The 27,293-nt window shown below is 39.3% G+C and overlaps 1 protein-coding gene across 1 annotated transcript in view; it reads right to left on the minus strand.

Moving 5' to 3' along the window:
* The window catches only part of sorcs3 (sortilin related VPS10 domain containing receptor 3), a 238,433-nt gene that overhangs the window by 138,024 nt on the left and 73,116 nt on the right, over nucleotides 1-27,293 (minus strand). The window contains exon 2 of the mRNA XM_037115465.1: nucleotides 992-1,059. Within this exon, the coding sequence (XP_036971360.1) occupies nucleotides 992-1,059 (68 nt within the window). The remainder of the gene's footprint in view (nucleotides 1-991; nucleotides 1,060-27,293) is intronic.

Here is a 27,293-nt window from a genome sequence, read left to right on the forward strand (position 1 = left end):
GCTACTATGCTCGGATGAGGGCTTGAAAATTGTTTCTGTGTTTTCATTCTTACTTTATTGTGACATATTTACTTATTGTAAGTCACTTTCAACATAAGCTACTGCTAAATGCCCTAATTGGTAATGTAAATGTAAATCATTTGGGAACAGTGGTTGATCGTTGGGGAGTCACTGGCTTTTGACCTAGTTAATCTTAGGTATGAGAACTTATTGGCTCACATACTTGGTTGTACTTTCAATATATACTTTCATTCTTAACATAGGAGTTTGTATATGTATTTTATTACATTACATTAATGTAAACTCCAGTCACATCCAGGACTGTCTGCCACACAGTGTAAATGCTAGTGAATCACTACAATACCTAGTTAGGCAGATATGTTAACGATTATTCTAACTCCTGTATTTTTGGTTATGGGAACGTGATAAAATTGCACCACCTCCTTGCACACCACTTCAGCATTTGAAAAAATTCAAGGCGTTAAAACTTATTGTACATAGTTGTGGTTACTAAGATCTGGTTGGAGGATGCTTTCATGTGTGTCTTAGCACATGCTACCTCTACCATAAAAGGCATTGTCTTCCTGAGAGGTGTAGCAGGCAAGTAGGCATTGACAGATTGAGCTCATTAGCATAGAAAGGTGCAGGCACAGAAACAGCCTGCTATCAGTAGAGCTCACTTGAGTGACTTAGGCAGCTGAAATTCAGGACCATGGATGGGTTTGGAGCAATACATATCGAATACAGTGTTGTTGGACCTCTAACAGCTGTGTGAAATTTATGAAAAACAGTATAATATGAGACCTTTAAGGGTTTACTGCAGTCATTCTACTCAAATGTTGCAAGTCTCTATTAAATATTTTATCTTGACTGATCAGTTTGCTAAAACATCAAGCAAATCATGGGACCTGGGTCACCCTGAGTAGAGTTACAGGATTAAAAGATATTTACTTGTAAATACTTTATGAATAAAAATATCCTTTCAACTCACCTCCAAAGAGTGCTCTCAGTTACACTGCCAATATGAAAGTCGTACAGCTTGGTCAGAATCAGTATCACCTGTAAAGAGAGGAAAATCAAACCATTACAATCTTAGCTTTAGGCACTCACAGTAAGTAGTGAATGCAGCAGCAGAGTCTTGACTGAAATCAAAGAATGTCACTTTTGGTTACTTGCTTCTTACAGCCCTGGTCTAAATCCAGGATAAAAAGTCAAGGAGTCCAAGTTTCTTCTGTCCTTGTTAACGGATGAGTGTACAGAAGATCAGCAGAAGGGTTAGTGCCTCATCAGAAGATGTGGATGCTTCCCTGGACTTTTGTGGCAGAGAGGAAACTAAGCCTTAAGTCAATATCAGTTGACATTTTTTCAAACATTCAAACCTTTCCAAATTGCACCTATGGTCATGAGCTTTGGGGAATGACCAAAACAATTAAATCATAGATACAGGTGGCCAAAATGACTTGTCATCACAGGCTGTCTGAGCTCACCCTCAAAGCATTAGTTTGACATTTTGCTTTTCTGCCAAGAGGTAGTTGAGAAAATCAATACCACTCTCATTTCTATACACGGAGAGTAATACCACGGCCAGCAGGCAGTTTGGTTATCCCAGTACAGAGACAAGGAGAAACATCTAGAGGTCTCACATGTTTAATCACTATAAAAGCAACCTTTTGGAGTATTGAAGACTTGAACACTCTGATGTTGGTAGGCAGCACGCAGGAAGTCAAGGAATAATCTGGCACACGCCTCTCATCTAACACTCAGCAAGAGGGATGAATAAGCATTTTACTAAAATATCAAACTTTTTAGAAAAAACTTAAAGACAGGTTTAGAACTGTACGGTTCGCTGGTGGTGGTGACTGGATCACTCTTGATAAAAAGAGCCAGCAGGATGGAAATGGATAACTTCTAAAACTGTGTTTTACCGTTCTCCATGTGAACGCAGCTTCACAGCAACAACACTTCTTGGCTCTCATTCATCCTCATTCAATATGTAAATGTGTTGATAATAATTCTGTAAACACGAATATGAAAATGGTTAACTTCTGATATATATGAACTAACTTTACTTCTTAATCTTATAGAACTCAGATGTCTGGAAGGAGCTCAGAGGAGAAACACTTTTCCTTCGCATTGAAAGAAGCCAGTTAAGCTTCTGATCAAGATTTCTGCGGGCCACCAACTGATGAAGATATTCCTTGCAAATTCAGTTGGGAGGACACCCTGGGGCAGACCCAGACCACATGGGAGGAATTACTGTGTGACTTGTGATTGCATCGGGAAAAGCTGGAGGACGTTGCTATGGAGAAGGACATCTTTCAGTTAACTTACTTATAGCTCTTTCAAGCACAAAAAGCAAAGATTCTGCTTGGAGAACAAATCTCTTTCACAAAACATGCATCAACATTGGAAGTTAAATCAGTGATTATCATAAAAAGGAAGCAGGGGTCGAAAAAGAGCCACTCTAGCAACAATGTGACAACAGCACCAATGTGCTCTCAATCCTGTCTTGTTGCCTTTTAACCAGCAGTAACTTAACACTAAACATGACTCCCAAAACAGCTAAAAGTCAGCATGAACAATACCCACACACACACAGCAGAAGTTTGAAAGTGTAAACAAGACAAAATAAACTAAAGAGATTCAGTTAGAAGCCACAAAACTGCTGGGTGTTGAACACACAGACTTTTAAAAACATCTGTGCATCAGTTTGAGGTGATGGGGGCTTGATACCGGTTGGCTACAGTTGAGAGATGTCCCGGCAGCTCGCTTGGACAGGCATGGCTTGGCCCCACTCTGGAGCAGGACCATTGTTGGCATGGCTTGGCGCAGACTGGCTCAACTTGGCACAGTAAAACTGGTGATGGTTAATAGAATCAACTGACTCGGCGCAGCCAGAAGTGCTGGTGGAAAAACAGCATTTGTGACCACTGGGCCCTGGAGGAGGTATGCACTCTACTGAGTGCCTCTCTAGTTTATACTGTAATCCCATATGACGCCACCATATAAGTCCTAAAAATTCAACAATTTTCTGTTTTAGCAAATGTATGTTAGATGTTTAAATGTTTATATGTTGTTAATGCACACTCAACACTTGCTGCAGCTACTTCGCAGTAAAACATTAGGTATGGTTTTCACATTTTATTTATTGTACATTTGTAATTTTTAAAATAATTGTCACTGTTTTTTGTCTTGCAAAGCCAAATGTGCACTGTTAGCCTGTCCGCTTACTCTACTTAAACTCGTATTATGAATGAAATTAAAATAAAACAAAACTGGGTCTTTGCTGTCTCAAACACAAACCACACTCCTTAAAGTCTGTGACAAAAGAACAAATTGCACTTACAGTAATTCGAATTATTCCCAACACCAGGAAGGAAAACACCACAAGGTTCTGTAAGTAATACATTAACATGTTGGGAGGTAGTACTTTGCATAATTAGTACTGTGTAACCAATGCTGTGTATGCCACTTTGAAACTTAGTTTTTCTCTTGATGTAGCACGCTGCCATTCTCGGCCCTGTGGAAAAGCCTGATCCAACAGTCTGTGTGTTCACAGCTTTGGTCTCTGCTCTTTTGGAGAGATAATCAGCAGGCAGGGCACTTTGATAAGCACTGCAAAAGTCCTCAGAGCAAATCACAAGACATGAAGGCCAGGTCTGCCGTGACAGGATCAGTGGTCAGCTGTGATACTCCACTCTAGAGTGGAGGATCACAACTCTGTTGCACAGAGACAGCTGGGGGTGTGAGGTTGGGGGAAAGTGAGAGGTACTAAACTGAACTGGAGGAGGGATTGTTTATTACACTTAACCATCTGGTAAAATCCACATTGATTGAAAAGAAAGTGGTTCAGCAAATATGAAAAACACAGCAAAGTTCGCACACACGGACTGTTTTGCATTTATTACACAGCTGACCTGACCTCAGTGGGGTAAACATCCTTTTACATAAGAGATTCTACTTCCCTCCACCAGTCCATATTTTGCCCGGCGTACTGTTCCTTTTCTGAATAAATGACTGCTGCTCTTCCTCATTAACATCCATGTCTCTCGTTTGCATTTCCCTCTGCACACTAAACTTATGCTAGTTTAAAGCAACCTGACAAGCTTGGCTTGAGTCACTTGGCTGGGAGGGGGTGCAAGAGGTGTGGCTTTGACTCTTCTGACAGGCATCCACAATCAGAATCTCTGTATATATTGGAAAACACAGTGTATTCATGTCCCCGTGACATTCTGAGGCCTGCAGACTTCCAGGACCTTTCCACCTCTGGCTGAGCCTTGCTGTCCTCACAAGCCCTTTGAGTAAGCCGACCGTGCACCAGAGACCCTTGGATGGTTCTTGTGGGAGGATGTGCCACTTGCCCAAGGGATCTTCCTGCTAAGACTGTAAACATATGGTTCAGGCCAAATAAGTGTGTGTGTGTGTGTGTGTGATTATTTGTGGATTTTTGTACATATTTGTTGGCAGTGCATGAGTGTGTGTGCTGCACCGGTGTAGACATTAGGGTATCTGAGAGAATGAGTATGCGTGTGTTCTCCTAGGAGGTGATACACACAGACACAATCCGTCTCATCCCCACATGACAGACCAGTTGAACAGCAGGGAAACTAATTGTCCATTCAAATGCTACTTGAGAAAAATCTTAAATATCTTCTCAGACAACCATGAAGGTCATCTTAAAAAAAAACAAAAAAAAAACAAAAAAACCTGAAGGCAAAGAAATAGGCATATGCTCTTACTGTTTATATACATGCAACAAATGTGCAGGGTCTTTGTTCAGCAGACAGTGTGTGTACTGGAAGGACAAACTTGCAGCACACTTTTGATGAATAAAATACAAAAAAATAATTGACAGAGTGTCTGTATTTCAAGTGCGCTCGCTGCTTGTGAATCCCCAGTTGACTTGCAATTACTGAATCAAAATGTCAGTCACACTGCACTTGCATTAGCCTTGTTGCCTCAGCAATTAACCAACTGTGGTGAAAACATATTATTAGCATAACTAAATGTCCCCCTGTCCTCAAAGACCAAGTCAAAGTGCCAGACACAATTTTGGATTTTGGTTCAGCTCATAAGGTGCAAATGATAGCGTTAATAGCGTGTGCTCGAGCAAAAAAAAAAAGTTTGACTCCTCAGTTTGCAGAGTAATGTTTTAATTGAGATCGTGACATATTCAATGTCAGGTATCTTAGCAAGGCCATTAAAATACTTTCTACAAATAGCAGTGGATGAATACATTGATTGATGCTGAATGGAGTAATATGTAACATGTCATTGATGTTCACATTTGGTGTAGTTTTAAGAGACAGTTAAAGTGTTTATTCACCCAAACTGAACTTGTCAAACCAAACATTAGAACACAGTATTTGGATCGAAATGATAGATAATAGCCTCAGTGTTATGTATTGTTTCATATCAGAATCAGAAATTCCTTTATTAGTCCCATAAATAGGGAAATTGGTGCGTCACTGCAGCCAAAGTACTATTTAATATAACAATAAACAATAATAACAGTTGATCAAAATGATTACGTAATTAGTAAATGTAAGTGTATGGGTAACTACTCAGTATGTTTCAGTCTACATGAAGTGTTATTAGAAACTAATGAGTCCAAAGAGATTACTCATTAACGATTCATTAACCGTCTGGTCGTTCCAGAGTCATTACTCACTCGCTCCTCAGTTACTTCATACAATTTTGTGAACCTTATTGTAAAGGGTTCCTGAGTCAGGCAGTAGCAATGCGTGAACACCTGTGTAAAGCAGGTCTATTTTCACACCTCACTCAAAGAACTGAAAATTTATTTATAATTATGTCAGTGACATCAGTAGATATCTCTGCAACACAGCCCACTGACAAATTTGACATAATGTCAGTTCTGTTGTTTTGGTTACACATTCTGTTGATAGTGTTAATCATTTTTTTTAAGGTTTCAAACTAAAGTTGATAGTTAGACCATATCTTACAAATTCAACCAACATATTTCAAACTTGAGTGCATATCCATAGCGCATAGATCTTCTCAAATACGAGCTCTCAGGCAGTCCTCAAACGACTTCAACGAAGTCTGCTTTGTACTCTCTGTTCTGAACAAAAGAGCTCTCCATGCCTGTGACTGCAAAATGTCATGGTACTCCATTATTGACAGTCTCACACACAACTGAAAACAAGCTTTTAGTCGTCTGCAAACAGACGTCAGGATAGTTGACAACAAAATGGCAGCTGGAACTGATCATTATCTAGAAGTGATTAAGCCTTGCACTAGTGTGTCAACAGCTGAGCAATTACTCTGTCAATTGGCAAGAGCTGTTTATGAGACACATTGTCAACTTGTGACAATACAGCCACCAGTTAACATCAAGGCAAGGTGGAAAAATATTGAGTCCTTTCACATTATTTGGCATGACCAAGAGGGAAAATGAAGCCATTGACTTATGGTAAGTGGATAAATACACATTGAATTGTTGAGTAACAACTGTGTGGATCATGAATTGAGAGTCGTTAAGGGGACAACAATAGAGAACATCTGACATCCAGGACTTAACTGCCATCTGTTGCCGTTGTAACGAACAGTGCTGGGTTTTAAGAATCGCAGTGTCTTTTCGGGGGGTCCAGCTAATGTATCAGAGGCACCATGGCCTCTCTGGTCTTCCCCGAGAGGCTCAGCTGCCTACTCTGCACTTCTTTCTTGTTAATTCGTGTTTTGAGGAATGTTTGCTGTGTTTTAGAACCTTTCCTTTTTAGCTCCCCTTAACTTCTCGCCATCACAGAATGAGTTTAGCTCGTAATTAACCATTGCTAATGTATGCTCACGGGACAAGCTCAAACATGAGTAGCGAGTTGAAACAAAATATCAAAGGAGAGACAAAACTTATTTTAATTGATGACTATATTTCAAGTATTTTAATTCAAAATTCTGCAGTATTTTGATAGTATCATGTTGTTAAATCAATATATGTGATTTCAAAAAATATTTCTAGGATTTCTCCTTGTGACACAATGAGCTTGTTTGGAAGAAGTACTTAAATGAATCAAGTCATTTCGGAGTATGATGACCTACATTTTCAGCAATCAAATCAGGGACAGATTGACATTGTTTTGGATTTTTTTTTAAAGAAAGGTAAAAGAATGAATGGGTTCAGGTCAATGCTCATGCAACCTTAAGTATTTCTTCCTATTTTAGCCTACTATCAATTGTGTTTTGATAACAAATCTATTGTCCTTCAACAGTGAAAATCATCAGCTTTGCAATAGCAGAGAGCCTTAAACATTTGTATGTGAAATGCAACAAACAGTAGACTGTCAAGCTTCCAGCTCAGCCTCTAATCATTTGGAACTTTTAGAAAAGGATTGCACTTGGAGCTAAATGTACCACATTAGTGTCTGATAGTGACAGATACTGTTGAAAAGTCTATCTACTGTACCGGATGTTTCTGTCATGTTGTTCATGGGAAAATAATATGTCAGGCAGAAGCACCTATGAGAAGCTATGAGAAGATAAATAATCCATTATACCCTTAAACAGATGACTGCGTCTTGACCACCTGGGCCGCTTACCACAACAGCTTACCAAGTTTACCACTCTGAATGTTCTTATTAACCATCAGTTTAGCGCACAAATTAAATATATGTAACATCCCAAATGAGGGTCACGCTTGAATGATAGGAAGTGAGCTAAGATGCAAAATGAGTTGTGTATGCGTGTGTGAATTCAGCCCACTGGGGGATCTCATAGCTGCTGGCATGTTATAGTCCCATCAAGGCCACACCAGGGAGGAGGCTGCAGTACTGTGCCCCTTCTGGACATCACTCACTCCACTTCCTCACAGCTTCCTCCTTCTCCATCTCTTCCCGTCACTCTGCCTCTTTACACTCCCTCTCACGCTTTGTGTCTCCATCTCTCCGTATCTGAATCACTTCCTCCCTCCCTTTATTTTCCTCCTTCCTCGTATGCCTCCCTGGAGTGAAGTCCTCTCTCATTTATTGCATCCATCATGTGTCTGTCTTTCCCTTGTTCCCGTTTTTTTTTTCTCGCCGGCCACATCTCACCCCTCCATTACCTCACCGACTCTAAATAGTCCTCCCAACTCAAGCCACTTCATCTCTGTTTATCTGGGCCTGTATTTCCCCTTGTCCCCTTGCACTGTTCTCCCTTGTCTTTTCTTAGTCTTCTTGCCTACTGTCTTCTTTCAGCTGCTTCACATAGTCCTGTCCTGATGTGATCCAACCTGTGCCTCCACCTTCACTTGTCATTTTATTTCAGAGTATATCTTCCAAATGTTTCTCTGTGTCTTATTAGAATTAATCTGCGTTCATATGCAGATATCTTTTCATAAATAGTAGCCAAATCAAAATCATGCACAGAAGAGGAGGTCTTGGCCTAGATATCTGTTATCTGTACATGTGCTGGCATACCCCGGACACCCCAAAAAACTGTCTGTCAGTCTGGTTTGCAGATTGGTGTGCTACCTGAAAGGATTCTCCACACTTTTCACAAGGGGTAATGATAACTTATTTGGCCCTGCATAAAATTTTAAGTCTGATACTACCTTTATGCCATTATTGTTAATTACTCTCTATGATTTGTGAGGTGAATGGGGTCGCTCTCTGTAACAAACCTGTGAAAAAAAACCCTGACCCAAATTTTCCATTTGAAACTTTATGCCTCTCAATATCTGCTCCTATATTGTTTAATGTATACAAAATTAGAATGAAAAAAGAGCAGTATGAGCAGTATGACTGGGAATTTAAACATCAGGCCATACCCTAGCATGACTGTTCAAAGCAAGACAACGGCGGAAGCTGCAGCCGGATTATGACTTTCGAATTACACCAACTGCTTGTATTAAATATTTATAGACAACATATGATATGAAACATTTTCAGACAGATTACAGAATTACTGTCTTCCTGTGATGTGACCGATGCGGGGCTTCACACTGGGCCTTGGATTTATCAGAGTTTAAGGACACTGTAAGATGTTGACACTCTTTATATTTACTGTTTGGCTTAACAGACATCTTCCATCATGCAGGTGCACACAATTTGCTAATTTATTTTCTGGATCATAATATAATATACATCAAGTAAATAACATCATTTTGACTTAATAGGGTATAATATTGATGTAATATGTTGTGTACACTTTAGCTATTTTTAGGTTTCAAAGTAGCTGCAATCATAAATTCCTCCCAGCAGGTCTGTGGTTTAAACTGAGATTTCAGGTGAGCACAGAGAAACTTCAGCAGATGAATGTCAAGGCAAACTTTGCTCTGACATCATTCTGCACAGCGAAGCTCAAGAATCCAAGTCAGGTAACAAGAAGGAAAAACACAATTTTGACTGGAGGGGGACTTTAAAAGAGATTAGAGATTTAATCAGGAGAATGTTAGTTTTTCACTCAAGGCCCTCAAATAGAAATGTTTTTTTTATTTTTTCCTCAAGAAACCCAAGTTTAACTTTTCAAGTGACAGATATTGTTATGGAGCAAAAGCTCTGTATTGGATTGCTTTGTCACTGATTGGTGAAACTAAAGTTTCTGCTGGAGCAGGTGACAAGGCATCCAAAACAGGGCTGGAGGATCAATATGGTGCCTCAAGGTAAGGAAAAGGTCAATTGATAAACCAATCAAGTGGCCTGTATGGCAGGATTGAAATTGTCAGCCTATCTGCCTTATCACCTGAGCTGGACTTCTACACTGTGGGGGGAGGAATAACCTTTCCAGCACACTGAGATAAGCCTCCCATATTATGCTGCACATTCCCTCCCCCAAAAAAGTTTTAGGTGCCTCCATTTCATACGAGCACAGTATATCCTACCTCAGCTTCAAAGACATAAAATAGAAACGTTACCATAACAACTGCTGCCTGTAAAGCAGCTGCAAATGCTCACAGAGCTCGAGCCAACGTAGGACCCACAGTTTCTAAAATTCTAGAGAGAAACTGGATGCTATCTTCTTCAGACAGGATTTATAATTTGTCAGAAGCAAGGAAGGATTCTGGCACGGGTGATAGGTAAATGCTGAAACCTAATACCTAATGTCAAAAGGAAATTGGAATATGATTTATTTAACATGAACTACTTTCAGTTGCACCGCTATGAGTCGGCTGTCTGCATGCACAGCATGTAACTGAGCTGCTAGGCTCAACGTTTGCTGCCATTTTCAATGATACCAGTGGGCTGATGGATGATTCATCTTTTTTTTTTTTTTTTTTCCCTTTTAATTAGCAACAGTCCTACAGATTTGAATCTGCATTTTGAAATAAGTCTTGGCATTTGTTTCCCCCTCTTTGGAGCACACCGAGAGTGTTTCCTGCATGAAGCCAGCTTCACAGTGTAAGGTGCAACGTCAGCCTCATTCGAACACCTAATTAGTTTTAACTAACTCTAAAAATATTTGCAGATTAAAAGGAAATCTACATTGTCTTAAATAAACAAAGGAAAAACTGCTGCTCAGCCAAGTCTTCAGCGTTATTATTAATAGTCTCCATTTGCATGGGATACATTAGGCATTTCAAGAGCAAGCAGGACACTAGCCACAAAGATCTCCTGTTTGCCCATGTTGTCTTTCCCATGGTGCATCTGTCTCTCAGGCCAGGACTTGAGGAAGTCAAGCGAAGCAAACAATATCTGGCTGGCCGTGGAGCCTGCACTGGGGGTTAGAGCTTATCACAGTGCAAGCAGGGGTGCAGTAAAGACAAAGACTGTGCAGACTCCCTGACTTACTCCATCATGCTTTATAACATAGAGATACATTTAACAAAATGGAAGCTTTTTTGTTTGTTTGTTTGTTTAATGAAACACAGCCACAGTCTAGCCAGACATCACAGTGAAAGAAAAAAGACACCCTGCAATGCAGACCTACTGAAAAGGAAAATGTTAGACTAACACAATTTATATGTGATAATAAAACAAAAGTGAAACAAAGTAGTTCAGTTTTCTTTGTTCCACTGCATGGCATTTTCCACATCTTAACATTAAATATATAGAGGGTTAATGCAGTGGGAGTCCACGGTGACAATTTGGGAGATGTTCAAAGAATTTCCATTTCTCTGAGGGAACTATTTTTATAAGGATGCAGCCCTGCCTGTTCACTAATTAGAACCTCTTGTGAGAAGTGGACTGCAGAGAGCTCAGAATGTCTTCTAGCATGCTATCTGGTACAGCCTGTGATTATGTACTGTAATGTTATTGAATGCTGTAACATGTTCTCTTAGGGGAAACATGTATGATTGAAGAAGCTACATTCTTAGCAGAAATGACCATTAAAAAAAAATCACAAAACATGTCGTATCTGGTCTTCAAAGGAGAAAACTGAGTATTCACAGTCTATACAGTATTATCATATTCACAGTGTGAACAGCATGGACCTGTGTGATTACAGTACACTTTGTATGACAATTGTTTGTCCATGTTTCTTCACATTAAACATCTTTGATTGCATTGTGATAAGTCAGTACATATACACACCTTGCTATTATCACTCCCAAAGCAACAAATACAGCAACTTGGTCAGTGGCCACTCTTCATCTATGGCCCTGTAGCTACTCGTCTAGCATCATCTGTGGAGTAGAGGGCGGCCGGACCACACAATTTGGTTTCAGTCCAAAATGAATTAGCTCTGCAGCCAAGATGGACAACATGTAGCTTCAACATAGGAATCCAACATATTTCACATTCACAGAAACAGGTTACAAAATCCAACCTTTTCATATTTCAGGTTTTTTTTCACTTTCATTTAAATAGCACATTAAATAACACATTTCAATAGGCTGTATATATATATATATATATATATATATATATATATATATATATATATATATATATATATATATATATATATATATATATATATATATATATATATATATATATAAGCAGAAGATGTAAGAGGGGCAAAGGCTTGAATTCCCAATAGACAGTTTTTGTAAATAATGTAATGAATGGTATACCTAGAATGATTACTTTTGTGATACTGTAAAAAGCATATTAAAATGTGTGTGTGTGTGTGTGTGTGTGTGTGTGTGTGTGTGTGTGTGTATTTAATATGCTATGTATTTTAATATGCTTTTTACAGCATCACAAACATAGTCATTCCAGGTATACTACTTCAATTCATTATTTATGTGCGTCTTTGAGTGCTTTACCAAAAATCAAAGAATTTCATACTTTTCACAATTAAACTTATAGTATCAGTTTGCTCGTTCAAGACTCTTAGGGTCATACTCAGGCCTGGTTGTGGCCTTGTTTGTTTGTTTTCTGGTGTTTATTGTGGCTCAAAAGGTGGGCTGGGTAAGGTTTTCCACTACACTGGAGCTGCTGACACTACACCAGTAAACCTCTGAGCCACACTCCCTGCACTGTCCACCAGCACCACTGTGAGTTGCCTCCACTGCACCCCCAGCAAAGTCTGAGCTGCAGCTGCTCCAGTCACCGGTCTGCACCTCCTGTTGTTTCCATAAACTCCTTTCAAACTGCTCCCTGCTCCACTGTCCGTATCTGGGTCCAACACTACAACATGCCATTCATAACACTTAATGGACCTAGCTATGACCTTCAAGGTAATGGACATGACACCTGCCTCAATGCAGTGTCTGGAGTGTGGTTTTCTGGATTACTAATATCATTATATCTATATATATATCTATCTATCTATATATCTATCTATATATATATATACATATATAAATATATATATATATATATATATATATATATATATATATATATAAAAACATTAAACCCTGCATTTAATGCTAACTATATGGATGAAGTGCTTGTAATTACATTAAGAATCATGTGACCTCACATCTTTACATCATGTCTTATGTAAAACAGTATTGTGGTCGATAGCCCATATGACATCACCAGCCCAGACTGTTGAAACATCAACAAGTGCCTCAAAAACACATTTGTTTTGTTCGGTGGCTGAGTGGAACAAGTTGATGCGTAATAGCTGATGCGTCTTTGAAAGACAATAAAGGGTAACACATGTGGTCTCTGAATATGCCTTTCAGCGTTCACCTGCTAAAATGGTGGTTGAGTAAAAAAATATCCAAGTGTTGGATGATTTTTTTTGTTTGTTTGTTTTTCACATGGAGAAGAAACTGAAGATGAAGTTGTTATTTAAATGTTCTGACAGAAATGGCCCCAAAAGAAGAGAAAATTGATGATGGGAAGTTTGCTAGAAGCTTATACCTGGCAGAAGTGTTATGAGTTTCTTGGCAGAGGGGACCAGGTGGGCTGGTGGTCTGTGCCTCACCAGTGACAGACACCTGATTGAAATGAGTGTAGGAGTGGGGAATATTCAGTATTACCCAGTATTTGGCAAAACAAAAATGGTTGGTTTCTCTTTTTTAATATATATTTTTTTTTTCAAATAAGTGTGAAAAACAAATTTGCAGGTGGAAGGAGACATGAGAGAGTAACTGCTAACGCCGCATGCGAGTGAGGGAAGAGGTTTTACCAGGCACAGCTATTTTGATTTTTTTGAAAGGTACCTATCTAATTGATTTGTCATCGTTTTAAGACATAAAGACACTGTAAACTATTAACACAATGAAAACTGCTCGGTTTGATTCTCAAAAAGCGAGCATGACCCTGACAGGTGAAGGTCTGCGCACATCCTCAAGTTACTATTAATTAAATCAGTCATCTTCCACTACAGCAAGCTTGAGTAAGCCTTTTTTTTTTCGTCCTTGTGTTACCACAGGCACATCATGATTAGTGGGACATATTGCTCTTTTATTCAGCAAACGAGCAGCAGAAATTAGTTGAAGTCTGTCATTGATATCTTTACATTATTTTCCTTTTTTTACTATCTGTCTGAGCTCTGGCAATTTGCCCTACTCTGGTGTCAGCGGAGTAGAGGAGAAGAGAGACGAGGCAGAAAGCTTTAATTGCAGGCGTACTTGTCATTGTGAATCTTCTCAGAGGTGAGACAATATGGAGACAGCGGGACTGCTGATTAACACCAAGCTCTGTCTTAATCTCCAAAAAACAAAAACAAAAAAAAAAAACATTTCTTCTTCTTTTTTTTTTTTTTCCGAGCACTGACATCGTCTCCCATCTCCGAACGGTACACACTGGTTGGGTGGTGGCTAATGCCGTTGCACCAAGCTTGACGTCACAGACACACTAAAAGCATCAGGAGTGAGCTGGGCACAATTAGAACTGCGATATGTTGTCCTTTCAGGGACATTATGTGATCCATCAAGCACTTGATCCATTGGCTCGGCTCGACACAAACCAGCTTGTTGATGGTTCAGGGGGCTACTTACCCCGACATCTGCTGTGACAATGCTGGGTTAGCAGACGCCGGAGTGTAGTGCTGATGCCTGCCCCGCACACCCTCCATTACCGCTCTGCCTTCTACCTAACTGATGGACCATGTTCGGGGGATAATTTCAAGCCTGATCTTTTTTTTGTTTTTTTTTTCAGCGGTGTAGAAACTTTGTCATGACGGGAGAGATAAAAGCAAACTGACAGCTTTTATTTACTCACTTATTCTGTCTGGTTTCAGTAGCTCTTTTAAGTTACACTCGCTCTGTGAGGATACACATTTTATGTGTCTGAAATAAGATCTTAAATATATCGTGAAACAAAAATGTGTCCCACAACAAAACTTTGAGAAAATTGATCAATTTACGAGACAGACGGACACATAGAGACTCCCTGCATTATAGTAAGATGTTGCTTACAGTGTCAGTCTGAAGACATGCATATTATGCAGATGCTTTGCAGCTTATTTGTTTAATTTTATGCTGATTATTGAAATATTATTATTATGGTCTGGTTATATGATGCAAATCTTGATTAATATGAATGGTACACACAATGAATGCCAGGTCTTGTGCACCCCTGTTGTTACGTTGTTAACCTCACACTTCTATGGTATAGAAGCAAAAGTGTTGGTGTAGTTAATACATCAACACAGCTTATGTTCTTGGAAGTGATTTATCTGATAATATTGAATAAATCATTCATTAATATATTCTTAAAATACACTGACAAATAATACCAAAATATAATAAATATTAAATATACAAGCATTGCTGTTTTCAGATAACTTAACCCCTTAATATATTTACATCAATACTGATAACCTTAGTTACAACCTGGCTCCATTGTTTTAGCACAATGACTGATGAGTAATCTTGCTTGTCAGCTTCCAGCAGGGTGATGAAGCTTTGTTCAGTTCTTCTCTACACGGTTCCCTTTAAACTGAGTATTTTCTGCTCACTGGTTGGAATCTTGGAACCCAGTGCAGTCTTCTCTGCAAATAACGACTAGCTGATCAGAACACAATCCAAGATTGAGAGTCTACAGGGTGGGGCGTACTTGGGCACTGTGGTGCTTTGAGCTAAATGCTAGCATCAGAATGCTAATGTTCATATTTATAATGCTAAATGTGAATGTTGAGCACCTACTGTTTCATATTATCTTCCATGTGAAGCCATCACAAACATTACTTCAAGTCATCTTAAAAGATGCATAAAGGTTTGACGCAAATTTCATGGCAAGCCATCCAGTAATTGTGTCAGACAGTCCATCCCACAAGCCACTGCTTTTACACCGAAGACCACGTTTCCAAAGAACTTGGAGTGATTAGCTGAAGCCCGAAATAAACATCTGGTTGAAATGTGTTAACGTGAAGAGGATTCTTGATAACTGGAAATGGAAATGGAAATATGATCACGTGCTGTAATAGCTAAATTTAACGAGTTAGATCTGAAAGTCATGATTTGGCAGCATACAGATCCCTTTTAAATTCTTAGTGTTCTGTGTTTTGTAGACAGATAACACATCTTATTCTGGACATCTTATTTTTTTATTTTTTCCCAGGGAAGCACTCAAGTGGGGAAAAAAAAAAAACATCCCCACCCCCCACAAAAAAAAAAAAAAAAAAAAAAAAAACTCAGTCTATTGCTGTGCATCGGGCCCTGCATAGTCCCATAGAAAGCACAAACTGTCACAGTGGTAAAGCTGCAGAGTGACAGTGCTGCTCTCTAGTCCTGCTGACATGCTCGAGACGGGAGCTCCAGAAAGCCTGCATGTCTCGACTCGTCCTCCGGCGCCATTGTGGGTCATGGGCAGTGGGCATCACCTTGTGCCAAGAAGGGCAGCCCGGCAAACAAAACAGTTGGTCCCATGTGTTGCATGGCGTGATTCATTTGGACATGCCTATCGTCCGACGTCCTCACAGCCAAGCATTTTAAATGAATCATTTCTGAGAGACGACTCCTGTGAGTGAGGCTCTTGTGTGCAGGTCAACAAAGAACACCCTGTATAAACACTGAAAGAAGTTAAAGGTTTGCTAAGACTGTACAGACATAGTGATGATTCTCTACAGGATAAATCTTCTCTTATAATGACACGTCTGCATTCTCAAATAAACACGATTATCGACGAGGGCTATCGATGAGGAGATGCCATTCGTCACCAGAGTCTGCAAGGACTGCTTGTGTTGTTGCCTCACTGTCTGTTTCCACTGTAAGTCTGTGACATAGTTAACATTGTGCAACAGTCGCAGTTTGGTTAGGCTAAGACAAAAACAAAACCCCTACTTGGTTAGTATTGGGGGGAAAAAGATACTTGAGTTTCATACATAGATACAATAATATGACGCCAAATTGCTTTCATGGACCTGCAAGCACAACAACTATATGCCCCGATACAACTGTGAAGGTGGTTTTGAAACCTGCTTAAAAATACTGTACGAAGAAGAAGAAGAAGTGCAACATGCGGAAAACATGTTCTACAAGGATTCAGAGAGCTTCAACACAACGTTCGTCCGTCGTTGCCCTCGACATCTTAGCCTGTCGTACCCTCAGGTGTGTTTAACGTTTTATAATGGGTGTGTACTGCGGCATGTTCATCGCTCCACAGTGGATTGTGCTTATGCTACTACAACTACTGCAACAGCTTTTTCTACTGCTGCCACTGACACTACGACAGCTACTAGGCTTTTGTACTGCTAGTGTTTCTTAGTTTACAGTTGGTACTTTTATTATCACTAATACTTCCATTACTTTGACTAATATTGCATATTATACGACTACTTTTACTACTGCCTGTACTACAGATGGCTTATACTACTACCACTTCTATGTCTATATTTTGTGTCTTGGTTTAATCTTCATGGCTGAAAACGCTCATTGATGGATCTTTTTGTTGGCCTTTTTTTTTTCTCCTTTTCTCTCACACACACAGCATGTGACCTCAATGACACAGCTGTCTCGATTAATACTTACTTAGTGCTGTTAACATTAGTATAATAATATGCACCAAGCATCAGGCATCGCAGAATTTCTTTCAGCTGAGGAAATCCATTTCATGCATCCCCGATTAAAGGATGTCTGTTACATATGTGACCTAAGCTACATATGTACGTGTATTTGTCATCAGTTGGGTATGTTGCATAGGTTAACGCACACGCAAATGTCACTGACTTCTGGTTTTGAGGTCACAGCCAACTTAAACACACGTCATCTGTATGAATGCATTCTGTCGCTCATTGTCACTGTATTTTTCTGTTTGTACAGCAGTAGGCGCAACCACACTACTTAAAAAGACAGGCTTGTTGTCATAAGACCAGCCCTACTCTGCCTCTGGCTATGTCGGTTGCGTACTCCTATGCCTCTCTCAAACTGTTAACTCACACTAGCTCCGGGAATGTATGTTTTTTGGCAGTGCTTGAGCTGCAGCAACACTCCGACCTCATCACACCAACCCAGTCACTCATTCTCCATAGCTTTTTGCAGCAAGAGTTTCTCCGGGCTCCTTACGTGGCGCAAGCATGCAAGCTGGCCTCTAGTCCCGAGCTGCCCTGTCGCTGCTCCGCTGCCCGTCTGCTTCACATAACTACGGTTCACAGTCCAATGCATCAGTGGTTGTTTGTTTTCAAGGTACAAGGTAATTTATTCCTCATTACACAACACAGGGCTGTATAACAAAATGAAAGTCTGTAAACACCTTCATGCTAGTAATGCTAATAATGTTTATTCAGTAATGAATATACAAATATGCATGCATACATAGTGCGCCTTTTTAATCTGCTTCAGGGTGTATGTAAATAAGAGCAACTAGATGGTGATGATAGTGTGGTCAGCCTCTTCATATTAAAAGTTCAAGATCTGGGAAATGCTATCCATCAACTTTGACAAACATCACTGTTTGTCCACCTACACTCATCCGACTGTAGTGCTGCGCTCTGTCCACTCACATACGGTTCACCAGTTGAGTGCGACAGCTTGATCTGAGATGTCGTGGTGGGGACAGGTCCCTGTAAGCACAAGTCTCTGATTTCACTTTGTTTGGCCAGCCTGTTTCCCATCTTGTCCATTTCCTTTTCATGTGAGAAGACATTCACCGGCAGCAGCCTTAAACCAAGATGGATTAGCATGGCTCTTACTGCAACTCTCTCAGTCCCTAGGCCAGTCCACCTGGTCAGGCTCACGGACCATGCAATCACCGAGGGCCAAAGGGAGCTGATCTTAGTTCCCCAATGATCTTTTTCCTCCTAATGATAGGTCGTACGTGTCTCAGCAACGAAACAACAACAAAAAAATATATGACTGTTGAACAAACACCAATTTAGCATGATTCAGAGGAGCTACCAGCCACTGCATCATGATGCGCAGCTGCGCCATAGCAGTGTGTATGTATGTTTGTTTTTACAAACCAACTGCAAAAAAACAAAAAAACAAAAAAAAAAACTCAACCCATTAACATCAGACAACTTGTACCATTCAGTTGGGAAACAACACCATGTCAGTTACGCTGACAGAGATTTTCTTGGTTGTCCCCTGTATTACAAACCCCCCAGGGTGCCCTGTTAGTCTCACAGGGAGGGAGGGACTGCTACTGCTACTGGCTGCTGTATTGTTTTGGATTTTGTACATAGTCCAATGGGTAGTTTTTACACATGCTTAGGTCATGGCTGGCTACTTTTATTTTACTATATTAGGAAGCAGAAGTAAGACAAGAAAAAGTTTAAAAAATGTATACAATTAATACTTGTTCAAGTCATGTTTTTTTTATTTATTTTTATTTTCAGTATTTTGATAAATAACATACTGTGGACTATATATTCTTATGAACATTTTTGTCTCCTAACAATTACATTTTACCTGATCAGTACTACAACACTGTGAAAAAACCTTTAAAAGCAAGTTAAGAGCTACAAAACTGTGCAAACCACACTTGAAATTTCCTCACAAGATATTTTGACGATTCTGACTGATTTATTAAGCTAAACCATCGTACAACTTAAAGAACTACTCTTTATTCAAAGGGTATGAATCTTTTTTTTTTTTCTTTTTTTTCCTAAATCATGCATGTCATTGCTTGAATGATTGCTACAAGTTCAGTCATCACGCAAGGGAATAAGGCAGGCATTCGCAACAGCCTTTACTTATCTAGCTCAGCTTTAGTGCAGCTGTGAGAGACTTTCTGTAAATCAATTAGAGGAAGAAAAGGTCATCCAGTAGCCTTGGAGAAAAAGAGATAAAAGCCTGATTGGATTGGTTCATGGTCTAATTTTGACCATCACACTTTTCCCGAAGTTATTCAGCTGAGCATAGATATAGAGAGAAGATGAGTCTATATGCCCATTTCAGTCTGTTTCCGAATGCTGCTGATAAAAAAAAGAAAAAAAAGAAAAAAAGAGCAAACTTATCAAAATGAATAGCAAGCACACAGATCACTGTGCTCGTTTGATGCAGAATGAACCCAAAAGATGAACACTGATCACAATCTATAATGAAGTTTTGTAAGAATAACAACAATATGACACATGAGTTGCTTATCGGTTGAAAACAAGGGAAAAGAGGAGTCGGCTGTACATAGAGAAGCCTGCACTCTCAAATAAAACCGGTGCAGGCAGCACAGAAAATGTTTCCGAGGCATTAAGTATAATTTTTATGAGTTTAGTACTGTATATAATTTACAGTTTGGACTTCACATTTAGGTCTACATGTGTCCTGTGAGCTTGTGGTAAGCATTAAATAATTCACCAGAACACAAGATACATTTTCATCACACCCTCTGTTGCTGAAGTTACAAATGTAGGTATCCCCTTAGACTCCACCCTCTGCTTTGACTCACATATCAAAAACATCACAAAAACAGCCTTCTTCCATCTTAAGAACAGCTCCAGACTCTGTCCTGCTCTATCTCACTCTGTGACAGAAACACTCATTCATGCCTTTGTTTCATCCAGATTGGACCACTGCAATAACCTCCTCCTCGGTTTACCCAAACACAGATTAAAAAAAACAAAAAAAAAAAAAACTTCAGTATGTCCAAAACTCAGCTCAGAGTCTTCTGGTTTTTACAAAGCCTTCATGGCCTGGCGCCTCCCTACCTATCCTGTCTTCTTCACCCCTACATGCCACCCTGTTCACTACGTTCCTCTGATGCACATCTCCTCTCCATTCAACCCTCCAGACGACGCACAACAGGTGACAGGGCCTTCAGTGTGGCTGGCCCCACACTGTGAGAATGCTGGCCGCCACAGTTTGCCCCAGTGCACGTCTTCTTTTAAATCCCAACCGAAGACTCACCTTTTTAAATTTGCTTTCCCTGATGATTTGTAATAATTTTATTATTTGCTTTATGCGTATTGTATTTGTATACGTCATTGAAGTTGTTCCTGTCTTTTCATTCCTGTATTTGCCTGTTGCCACTGACTGCTGTTTTATTTGTTTTATTGTTTTATTTATTTGTTATCTTTCTGTAAAGTGTCCTTGGGTGACCTGACAGGTTCTTATAAATAAAATGTATTATAGACTTACACCTTGGTACACTCAATCATCACCAAAATGCTGCAGCATACTTTTTTGGACACATTACTTTGATAACATTACTTATTTTATTTATTTATTTATTCATTTATGTATTTCATTTTTACCATTATTATCAATATAATGAAATACTGATTTGAAATTTAACTGAATTTAACTTCAAGCTGCTATAACGAACTTTTCGTTGTTGTTGTTGTTGTAGTTGATTCTATTGGCCGCTGTGGACACAAGAGGTATGAGCACCACTGCTTTGTGACTGAAGACCTTGATAAGGCTAGTGTGAACAATCTTTCACTACTGAAAGCCTTCCACTACTATTGTATTTTTTTTCTAAAATGTGAAGGTGATAGTGAAACCATAGAACAGTACCAGACTGCAAAGCAACTTCTTTCCTCTGGCTGTGAGACTCCTCGGTTCATCCTCAGCAGTCCACCGTAAGAAAATAGTTCATGTCCACTGTGAAACCAAAATGTTTTCCTGAACCTAACCAAGACTGGAACGGCCATGTCGTTTTGAGAAACGCTGACAATGTGCCTATTCAGTTGCTTAGGTATGAGGATGTGGATCATATGAGAAATCTGGTTATTCATATCATTGTAATCCCTGCATTATTGTATTGACCACATTTTCAGATCTTACATTTAATCTATGTGGTATTTTATATTTTTCCTCCTGATTTTATAAATTATAGAGAAGCTATTTACAACATTTAGAGTCTGAGTTTCTCCATGATTCCTACACAATGGTGAGGTCTAATCAGTTTAGGGACCAAAAGATAAGCGGCAACCAACTGCTTCAGTTGATGGTAGGACAGAACGTGTCAGTCACAGTACAGCGTCCTATTGTAAAATCTGCCTGCAGACTCATACCTGCATTACATGTTTTGTTGTGTGGGCAGTGTGTTTACTGAACATTACAATGAGCACACTTGATGTCAGTGTGACAGATTTTTAATTAACTAGGCCTCTGGCTCAGGCCCTTGCTTACAAAAAAAAGAATGCCTAAACTGAGTATAACAGAACTCCACAACTACAAGGTGTAAATGAATAATCATAGGAATCATTGAACAAAGGTAACACCTGTGAGGGTTCTGCAGAAGTTCATGCATCAGCATAGATGTGACTGTGTTAGAGTAACTGAAGATAGAGCACAACACAAATTAACATTGTAGTTCTGCCTCACAAAATTTGACAGTTCCAGAGTGACAATCTCCTTTGACATTATGCAGTTGGAGCCCCCCAAAAAAATAAGAAACCATAGCACACATTTCATGTGCCAAGGCTGATGCTGATAAAGTGAAGCAGAACGAAGTTGTTCAGGCATGATCGCCAAATTTAGCACTGGGAAAAGAGAAATGACAATACTGAAATGAAGAGAGTTTGGATATGCCTTGCTGGCTGCTCTGCATATCTGGGCTCCGTAATGGCGGCTGAGCCGTGGTTGCAGGCAGGAGCTGTTGTGATGTAAGATTTTCAACAATTTAAAAAAAAAATGATAGCAATGATACAAGCTTTTTTAGTATATCCTTTAAATGTAATATGCTGTATCCTTTTAATGTGGATAAATATCAGTAAACTGCACAGTCCTTGAATCTGACTTGGCTACCTTTGTTCTCAGCTAGAAAAGCTCAAAAATCACTCTGCACCTCCTGTTGTTGTGAGAGCATTATCTACTCTGTTGCCCTGAACGCTCAAAGAAAATGAAGGATTTTCTATCGACGGAGAGAATTAGGACCATTAGGTCTCATTAAGAGATCTGATCAGTGCCTGCCTGTGTGCTTTTCTTGCTTTTCTTTGGGCCTGCGAGGGAGATAGTGAATGCCTGAGGTGATCGTTACAAAGAGAAGCGCATTTATTCTTTCTGTCAGCCGCTGAGACACAGTGGATGCCGCCAATGAATCTCTAATTTCTGAAGCCACTGAGATGGGGAAACATCCCCCCCCCCCTAAAAAAAAAAAAAAAAAAAAAAAAAGCACCTAGCAAAGCGCGCTTGTGCTACTTCTGCTGTTGGTGTTGTTGTTTGCACCACAGGAAGAAAGAGATAGAGAGAGAGACCAAAGGGACAGAGGTGGGAACAGACTATCCATTTGATCTTCCTTTTTTGCTGAATTGATCAGCCTCACGGAGAGCCTTTTGAATGCAAAGATATATTGCTTTTGCATGTGGAGCCATCTTTATGCATGACTGTGAAAACACAAACATGCTGCATGTCTGTTTTGTTTTTCTAAGCAAATGTCTTTTTTTGCGTGCTCGTCGTTTGCACTGCGCTGCATACGAATGTTAAAAGCGGAGCCTCACTGTGTGCTGTGGCATTAAACTGACTTTTCAGCCGCCTCTCTTGGCTGCTGTTCTCTTTGCATCTATAGCAGCATTGCTACGCTATAAATAGGGATTCGCAAAAAAGCGAGGTAATAAAAGTGTCAGGATTTTGCAATGAAGAATGATGCCTTTGCTGTTAAGTTTCTCCATTGGGCTGATGTATCATTGAGGTTTAGCTCTCATTATCAACGGGGAAGATTATAGGCCCTAACTCTCTCAGAGGAGAGAACTGTCTGCACTTCTTGGATCAGGTGTAATTCAGCAGCACAGAGACTTGCTGGCAGTTGAATAGGGGCATATCTCTCCTCTGTTCCGTTTCTCTCACCGTCCTTCTTCTCTTTATGTGCTCTCAACACTCCCCCCCTCCCTCTCGCACTTCTTCCTGCCGTCTTTCCCCTCTTGGCCATTTTGCTGCCCCCTATCTCTATCGCCCGCCTTTATTTTTTTTCATGCTGTCTGAAAGTTCAAGGCTTTCATTGACTTTGCTGACTCTCACCAGACTCCGAGGACCACTGAGTTGAATCTACCAATCCTGATGCTGACATCTCTTCTAAATTAAATCTGAGACCTTAGCTGCAGACTGTGATGGCTTCAGTGGTCAATTAAACAAAGGATTTGGTCTTTTATAGCAGGAAACAGAGTTGGATGTAGAAGCAGAGCTGGATCACTTGGATTTAAGTGAAAATGATTTATATATGATTATGATTATGATTAATAATCAATAAAATATATCCCCTTGAGAACATTAATGTCAGCACATAATTCCATGACAATCCATCCAGTTGGCTAGTTGCTGACAGGTTTCAGTCTGACCAACTAACTCTGCAGTCCATACAGTCATTCTGCTAGTTTGGCACTTAGCACTTAGTTAAGATAGCACTTAGCACTTAGCACTTAGTTAAGATAGACTTCCTGATCCGGTCTATTTTGGAATGATAAAAGTGGAGCTGAAGAGTAGAACTGAGCTCTTCCTCTTGCCAGGTAATGATGATGAGGTTGAGGTGCACTCAGCTGATCCACTCCCTAACAACAAACCACGACAGCGCCATGAAGTAGTGTTCAAAACACAGTCATGGTTGATTCACAGCATAACAAACTGCAACTTGCAGGTTGTTGTGACCAGAATGTGATTTTGTGAAGTTGCAAATCATACATTTTTAAAGAGATGACCCCGAGTCGGTGCACTTAGAATCTGTTCTTACACACTGAACGCAGACACACACACGTACACACATACACACACAATGGCAGGCATATGACCAGTGAATGCACCTGCAGACACTGGTACATTTATGCACAGACCACATATCTTTGACAAGTTGGCAGGTGACAAACGGCCTCCAAACACAAATATCATGTCCTGAGAAAAAAAGGAAATATTATCACACATTTCATGTTGAACCACTAAAACTGAGTGCTAAAATCCTGGCTGTCTACCCAAAGGGGGTTTGTTGAATAATGGTAAACACAAGAGAGCTATGTGTTTAGGAAAAACAAACAAAACATTTTAATATAGCTAGTGGGGGAAAAAAAAATAAAAAATCTCAGCCATGAATCCTCATGCATTAAATGACAAAGCAGAGAGGAAGCACTGCTTGCTTTCCTGTAAACCCCCGGAAACAGGAATCTGTGTTAATTGTGAAAATCAATTACACATAACTGCTGGACTGTGAAAGCTAAGAAGTGCACATTTAAGCTTGCACCGCGTTTGGAAATATGTTCTGTCTTTCCATAAACTGAAACAGAGCTGCAATTCTGTCTAAAAATCAATGCTTCATTTAGGCTTTCATTCCTGATACCTGCCACTGTGCTTGAACTGCTCGACTCTACAATGCTGCAGAGCATGTGTAATCAAATCAAATCAAATCAAAGCTCAAATTGTGTTTGATTCTGAAGAAAGAGCAGGACTTTTATTTTATTATCTCTTCACTTAATGATTTCGAAAAACACACACAGTGAATCAAATACTGCTGTAATTCAACTGATGTGTTATATGATGATACGCTATTAAGCTGTAGTGCACTTATATGGCACAGACGCAGCTTTGTAAATGAAACAAAACCATGACAGAAAACAAACCGTGAGAAACAAAAGACACACACAATGAGACATATCTCATAGTTTAAAGGCACTACAGTGCCATTGTCAAACACAACTTTTAAAGCCTGTGAACCTCAATAGCTACACAGATTTGTAGAGAAAAAAAAAAAAAAAAAAAAACTCTATTCAAATCCATGCTAACAGAGAAACTCAGTAGCTGAGCACTTTAGAATTTGTTCTTAAACCTGCTAATCATTAGCATGGTAACATTGTCATAGTATGTTAGCATGCTGCCTTCAGAACTTAGTCCAAGCCTTACCAGAACAGTTGCTTCCAGGCACTGTTCCAGCAAAGGGATTGGCACAACATTGTGTGGGCATAATCTGGTGAGGGCTGGGTTTCAGGAGGACTTAAACTGCGAGTAACCTTTGTCAATAACATAACATATATGATAGGAATATAAGGGCGCTGATGGATGGGTAAATGAATGCAACTAAAAATAATGAATTAAATAACACATTTTTTTTTTACATCATGATTAATGTATATTATACAGTATTGGCCACGACACAGCCATCGCGTTATGAATAACACAGAAAAAGATACAGTAAAGAAATGGAATGCATACATCTGCACCTCTGATTGCTTCTTCAGTGAATAATTCAATGAAGCAGCTGCAATGAACTCTCTTGCTAAAAGGGCTTCATGGTGAAATTTTGATCATTTAATTGGAAATCTATTGGCAAATATTGCATGTTATAAGACAGGAAAGACCTTTAATTTACTTGAATTTATGATTTGGAATGAAATACCACATGTAATTGGGTTTTTTTAACTAAATAGCATATGCATTTGTAGTATATGAAGTGTGGTTATGTATCTATTTAAGAATATCTGAGAATAATTACTGTAATGTGAAGATGGTAAAACAAAGTACACTTTGTTTTAGTGCCGTTCAACCAGACTACAGAGCAGCTTCTTTCTGTGGGCTGTGAGACTCCTCTATGCAGCCTTACCACTGTGACATTAACAATAATAATTTGATTTCATGACATAACCAAACAAGACAAGTCCGATCTTGACCTGATGGCAGGCATGGCGGATAACTAAAACTGAAAACAAACACCTGAGCTCTTCGCTGATGATTTGTTTGCTTATGTAGGTCAGGCAGCAGTATTAAACTGTCGGAGACTGTCTCATAACCATTTTAAGGTTCCTTGCAGTATTTTTAAGTACATTTTAATTCCAATCCAAACTGAGACAGAATAGTTATTCAGTCTTTTTTCATCAGTTGAGAGGCACTTCCATAATCAAACCATTTCTGTTCCCTGCTAATGTGAAGAAACTTATGTGTGTCTCCGTTTCATCCTGCCTTGATTATTGTAATTTTCTATATTATGCACTTAGAAAAAAAGCTCTTATTCATCTACAATAAGTGTAAAATTCAGCTGCATTGCATCTCACTTGAACCATGGGAAAAGAAAGCATTATTTCAATTTGAGTCTCCCAACCCATTTCTTCCAGAATAGATTCAAATTAGTTTCAATAAATGAATTAATCACTTCACTACACAAGTGTTAAATGGCTAATCCAACTCTTTGACAAAACTTTAAATTTACATTGTCATGTACATAATAACCATGTAATAATAATGATAATGAAACACAATGTTATTATTATTATTATTATTATTATTATTATTATTATTATTATTATTATTATTATTATTATTATTATTATTATATGTTTAACTGTTAACCATACTATTATTACTGCCTCTCATGTGGGTGTGTTAAATGCACATTATGTATTCTCTGATGCAGGATTTCATTCAAAAACAAAAGTCACACATATTGTAGGTTCATGGAAGTTGTTGTCTTCAAAGATAAACAACAACCATTACCGCTGAAAATCTCTCTATGTGACTCAGGCAAGTATGTAAATGGTTGAGGTAAAGGTTTAAAGTTTCATTCAAGTGATGTTTGATCATGTTCGCTGCTTTCCTGACTCCTCACTCTCTGATCTATCATCTGATGTTTCCCCAGAAGAACTAGCAACAGACGACTGAGCCAAGCGCAGATTTTAATGCGGTTTGAACATTGTTGGAAACATTTTGGGTAAAGTTTATG

This window comes from Acanthopagrus latus, chromosome 1 (assembly GCF_904848185.1).
Source record: "Acanthopagrus latus isolate v.2019 chromosome 1, fAcaLat1.1, whole genome shotgun sequence".
NCBI lineage: Eukaryota > Metazoa > Chordata > Actinopteri > Spariformes > Sparidae > Acanthopagrus > Acanthopagrus latus.